Genomic DNA, 6,000 nt, shown 5'->3' on the forward strand with positions numbered 1-6,000 from the left:
CATGCAGGGTGTGTTATACACATTCAAAGGTCTGTATATGTATCATTTTGTATAATATGCTTAGATTCTGTGCTTTCCATCTTGTAGAGTCACTGTGACTTCAGTTTTGAAAGGAGCTGATGGTTTACCTGCTTTGTTTTGTCCTTATTCAATAAAGGAACATAATGTTACACATTGTGTTTTTATATTCATATGGAATGTGTATTTGTTTATATGACAGAGTACTAGGGCCACACTGAAGAAAAAGGATAAAGTCATAAATTTATGAGGCTGGTTCTTTCTGCAGAAAAGCTACATATTGTTTTTACAGTTTTGATACTTATGACAATGTGATACTTAATATTCTGGCACATCAGCATGTCTTTGTTTATGAAACCATACTGAAGTACAATTTCACGAAATGCCCCACATCTGTCATTTTAACAACTGTCCTCCTTTAAAACAACTGGTTACAATATTATGACTTGTGTTTTTTTCCCCTCTGTGGCCCTAATATTCTAGCATTTTATATATAGCCTTATAGTCTATGGGAAACTGTAAATTATCTAATGATAGCAACATCATCTAAAAATCATTTTTTATCCAAAATCATTGAAATTAATGATCACAAACGTTTAAATAACAGTGGGTCTAGTTATATGTGATAACAATGTATAGTGAGCAGTGAAATAACTATTGGTTTCCATTTGTGGTGACTGCTGACTGACATTAGGGATGAGATTAAATAGATCCTGGAATTTAGCCTGGTCTGGAGCAGGCTAGCTCCACAGAATAAATCTCCATGGTAATTTATACCATAACATATCCTCCTGCCCCCTATCCATCTTTAGTGCAACCGGATTACGGATCAATTGAGCCAGGATCACCAAGATATCCTGGCTTAATCCCTTATCCTAGTTTTGTGCAACAGGCCCCAGGACATGAAATTCTGAGCGTCATCACAACTTTCAAAATAAGAGTCTATCAAGTGCAATGTTGTCCAGTAAAATCAGGGTTGGGGTACACTACACGTAATCAACTACATGTCTAATTAGGAAAAACAACTACCAGTAATCACTTACTTTACCAGCTAAAAATATTGCAATCAGATTACAGATGCTTTTGAAAAACTATATGATTCATTTTTTATTCAGAAAGGATGTTTGCAAAAAATAAATTCTGAGGTCTCTGTTTTCTCAATGACTTTCAATTCAACATAAAAAAAGGTGCAAGTTTAAGTTTGTTCAAGTCAGAGACTAGTATGACGACACACCAAATTAGTTTGATGGATCCTTTTTATCTTTTTTTCTAATGACTCTTAAGGAAACAGTCATCCAAAAGTAATGTAACTAGGATTACAGTTTTGGACAGGTAACTGGTAACTGTGGAAGTAATCAGATTATGTTACTGAGTTTGTGTTATCCTAGTTACATTACTGATGACTAGTTTGTAATAGATTACATTCAGAACTTAACCTACCCATCCATAAAATCTAATACATTTGTTGAATGAATTCATGACAAACCCTGTTTACAGCAGGTATAAAAGCTGCAGTCAAATGCTTATGCACTAGCTTCCCCAACAATGCAGTAGAGTAATCAATAATAACAATGAAAAGAGTCAACCCTATGTCAAATAAAATGTTATTTTTCACATGCGCCAAATACAACAGGTGTAGACTTTACCGTGAAATGCTCACTTGCAACAATGCAGAGTTAAAAAGTAAGAAAACATTTTTGCTAAAGAAAAATAGTAACACAATAAATTAACAATAACGAGGCTACAGTATGTACAGGGAGTACCGGTACCGAGTCAATGTACAGGGGTACAAGGTTGTTGAGGTAATATGTACATGTAGGTAGGGGTAAAAATTACTAGGCAATCAGGAAAGATAATAAACAGAGTAGCAACAGTGCATGTGAAGAGTGAAAAAGTGTGAAAGTGTGTCTATATGTGAGTGTGTGGTGTCAATATGCATGTGTGTGTTTTGTGTGAGCGTATGTAGTGTGTGTGTGTGTGTGGTGTCAATATGCATGTGTGTGTGTGTGTGTGTGTGTGTGTGTGCATGCTTGCGTGCAAAAAAGGGGGGAGGGGTGGAGGGGGGATCAATGTAAAATGCGCCCAACACAATGCACTCACGCACAAAAAAATATTATTGTATAAACTGTAATGGGGAAGGCATACATCATCTACTGTAAAAAATAAATACAATACAAAATACATCAAATATTTAACAACCTTTTCATTTTTCTTTGTCACATCTAGCTAACCACATTACTGTCACACTCAGACAGAAACCCTTGTTTGTTTTATTACAGAAGTAAAGTGACCGTTACTGCTTTTGAGGCCAAGGGTGATATAAGGAAGTACTCCCCAGACAAAATCATTATTTCTTAGGAAACAGCAGTTGACTGCAGTGCAAAATGAAGAGCTCGGGCTCCTCCATCTCAGACGATGATGATGCATTGTTTAATGAAACATCAACCATAGGGCGATCAGTAGTCTGTGTGATCCTGGGCCTGTCGTTCCTGGTGGGGGTCCCGGGGAACCTGCTGGTGATCTGGACCATCCTCAGGCATGTCCAGCAGCGCTCCCACACCGTGGTGCTCATCCTCCACCTGGCTGCTGCAGACCTGCTGGTGCTCATCACCCTGCCCCTGTGGATCTACTCCCTGGCCCGCTCCTGGGTGTTCGGGGAGACATCCTGTAAGGCCATGGTGTACGTCATCAACACCTGCATGTACAGCAGCGTCTTCCTCATCACCCTCATGAGCGTCGAGCGCTTCCTTGTCATCCGGTACCCGTTCAAGATGTTGCGTTGGAAGACCAAGGCCATTATGGAATCTGGGTTCTGGCTTTCCTTTTAGGGATCCCATCCATTCTTACCCGCTCCATCGATGAGATCGATGGGACTGAGCAGTGTCTTTTCAGGGAGTACAGCTCAGTGGCCCAAGAGGTGGTGTTCTTATGCCTGGAGACCTTGGTGGGCTTCGTGGTCCCCTTCTCCACCCTGGCTGTCTGTTCCTGTCTAGTAGCAACACACATGAGGACAATGCATTTCGGCAGCAGCAAACATAAGTCTACAGTTCTGATCAGTAGTGTGTGTGGTGGTAGCCTTCGTTCTCTGCTGGCTTCCTCACCATGTCCTCAACACTGTAGACCTAGTCAGCATCCTGACAGAGGATCCAGATGATGTTGTGCCTGTTTCAGTGGTCCAGACTGCAATAGATTATATCTCTGGAGTGCTGGCCTTCATTAGTAGCTCTGTGAACCCTGTGTTCTATTCCTTCGCTGCAAGGAACTTCCAGGGCAGTCTCCAGGTGTCCCGCATGATCAGGCTGTTCCAGGAACTCTCCTCACACACCTCCTCCAAGCTAAGGGGATCTGGCAACACAATAGGATCTGGCAACACAATAGGATTGGAAAACACAATGTCCTCAGTAAGGCCAGACTGCAACAATACCACAGACATAACTACTGTGTAGGACTACAGAGATGGTGGCGCTGGATAAGAGCATTCTGGATAAGTCGTTCTGGATAAGAGCGCCTGCTAAATGACTAAAATGTCAAATGAAAACTGTGACCTGATCATTGATTCAGATGTCAGCATTGATGAGAAATAAATATGTCTAGAATCTAGAAGTTTGATTAACAGTTGTATTTTTATGATCATGGTACAAAATGTAGATATTGTTGTGGTCCTTGTGATTTACGGTGAGAAAAGCTCACACAAGTAATTCAATTGTGACTATTTCAACACAATAAAGCGATTGCATTTGCTCATAAAGTGGTATAATCTAAATAACATTTATTCATGGTCATGTTACAATTCCTTGAATATTATTTGATTTATTTTATTTAACCTTTATTTTGTCTTGAAATTCATGTTACATAAAATAACACACTGCCTTACTCTATTTGATCACAATAAAAACATATCATCTGATCTCAAGTTCATATGACTTCAATAAAAGTCATTTGTGGTCAATACAATTGTTTGAACTCTTAAAATAGCTCAGAATATATATTTTTCCAGACAGTGCCACAATAAGGACCCACTGGATGACTCAGTGCTATGTCTCTCACAGAGTGATGGCTCTGTGAAAAACCAACCTCTTTCCTGTTCTCCTCAGCAAAGTTAAAGGGAAGTGAAAGCTTGCTGGTGCAGCACTTTTTTTCTGTCTGAGTATGTACACCAGATAGAAGGCACGTAAAGCGAGGTGAGGCAAGGCGATCGGCAGCATCAACCAGAACCGTTCGATCATCAGCTGTCTTCAGCTTCAGAGTCCACCATGGCTCCTGATGAGTTTCCTGGCGGGACAGTGGTGGCCTGTGTGATCCTGGGCCTGTCGTTCCTGGTGGGGGTCCCAGGGAACCTGCTGGTGATCTGGACCATCCTGAGGCATGTCCAGCAGCGCTCCCACACCGTGGTGCTCATCCTCCACCTGGCCGCTGCAGACCTGCTGGTGCTCATCACCCTGCCCCTGTGGATCTACTCCCTGGCCCGCTCCTGGGTGTTCGGGGAGACATCCTGTAAGGCCATGGTGTACGTCATCAACACCTGCATGTACAGCAGCGTCTTCCTCATCACCCTCATGAGCGTTGAGCGCTTTGTCGCTGTCCGACACCCCTTTGCCTCAGCCGGCTGGAGGAGGAAGAAGGCCTTGAATAAAGTTCTTCTTGTTCTGTGGGCTGCTGCGTTCCTATTCAGCACCCCGGTCTTTCCCACCCAGGTGGTGGAGGGGGACCCTGGGGAGGAGCATTGCCTGTACAGGGACTACACCTCAGACGGCCAGGAGGCAGTGTGTGTTCTACTGGAGACGCTGGTGGGCTTTGCTGTCCCCTTTTGCATTCTTGTGGTCTGCTACAGCTGTCTCTACAGCCGCATCGCACAGATGACCTTTAAGTCCAAGCGTAAGTCCATGGGGTTGATTGCAAGCATGGTAGTGGTGTTCGCATTATGCTGGACCCCTCACCACGTCGGCAACGTGCTCTCCCTCGTCATCCTCACCATCAAGGGGTCCCACCGAGAGGCCGCAGCGCGTATAGAGAGCGTCAGAACCACCATGACTTTCATTGCTGGAGCGCTCGTGTTCATCAGTAGTTCGGTCAACCCTTTGCTCTATGTGTTTGTGGCACGTACGTTCCGGAGTTCTCTGAGGGAGACAGGCATTCAGAAATTGTTCTGGCACATCTCAAGCACAGCTCCTGGAGAGGGGACTAAAGAACTGTCCTTTGTGACCAAGAGACCAAGCATCTCTCAGACACAGAGCCACAGCTCCCAGTGTGTTACAGAGCCTAAGGAACAAATGGATGCACTTGTAAATATATGTGAAAATGTTTCTTCCTGAGATTGAAAATGATGTTTATCACATGTTTTTGATAAAGAGTTTTGTGTGTAAATTACAAAGTTTGATTTGTCACATTGTTTCTATATGTTAATTAACTTAAAATGTAGAATAGCAATTGTTAGTAATGTCTATGTCAAACATAATGCATATAAAAACATTAAAATAGGTTCTGTATATCATTTTACCTGTAGTGAATTTGAATTAACATTTGAAATACTTTTTAACATATACACATTTTTCTATGTAGGCCCCACTGTGTTAGACACATTTTTCTATGTAGGCCCCACTGTGTTAGACACATTTTTCTATGTAGGCCCCACTGTGTTAGACACATTTTTCTATGTAGGTCCCACTGTGTTAGACACATTTTTCTATGTAGGTCTCACTGTGTTAGACACATTTTTCTATGTAAGCCCCACTGTGTTAGACACATTTTTCTATGTAGGTCCCACTGTGTTAGACACATTTTTCTATGTAGGCCCCACTGTGTTAGACACATTTTTCTATGTAGGTCCCACTGTGTTAGACACATTTTTCTATGTAGGTCCCACTGTGTTAGACACATTTTTCTATGTAGGCCCCACTGTGTTAGACACATTTTTCTATGTAGGCCCCACTGTGTTAGACACATTTCTCTATGTAGGCCCCACTGTGTTAGACACATTTTTCT

General features: G+C 42.2%; 1 protein-coding gene and 1 pseudogene across 1 annotated transcript; both read left to right on the forward strand.

Annotated features, from left to right (window-relative positions):
* Window positions 1-2,402: 2,402 nt before the first annotated feature.
* LOC139411620 (leukotriene B4 receptor 1-like) lies at window positions 2,403-3,464 on the forward strand (annotated as a pseudogene).
* A 763-nt stretch (window positions 3,465-4,227) lies between these two features.
* Window positions 4,228-5,642, forward strand: LOC139412237 (leukotriene B4 receptor 1-like). The gene has a single exon (XM_071159069.1). It carries the CDS (start codon window positions 4,272-4,274, stop codon window positions 5,328-5,330), a length of 1,059 nt encoding a protein of 352 aa, XP_071015170.1. The 5' UTR covers window positions 4,228-4,271; the 3' UTR covers window positions 5,331-5,642.
* Window positions 5,643-6,000: the final 358 nt, after the last annotated feature.

The sequence above is a fragment of the Oncorhynchus clarkii genome, chromosome 6 (genome assembly GCF_045791955.1).
Source record: "Oncorhynchus clarkii lewisi isolate Uvic-CL-2024 chromosome 6, UVic_Ocla_1.0, whole genome shotgun sequence".
NCBI classification, from domain to species: Eukaryota; Metazoa; Chordata; class Actinopteri; order Salmoniformes; family Salmonidae; genus Oncorhynchus; species Oncorhynchus clarkii.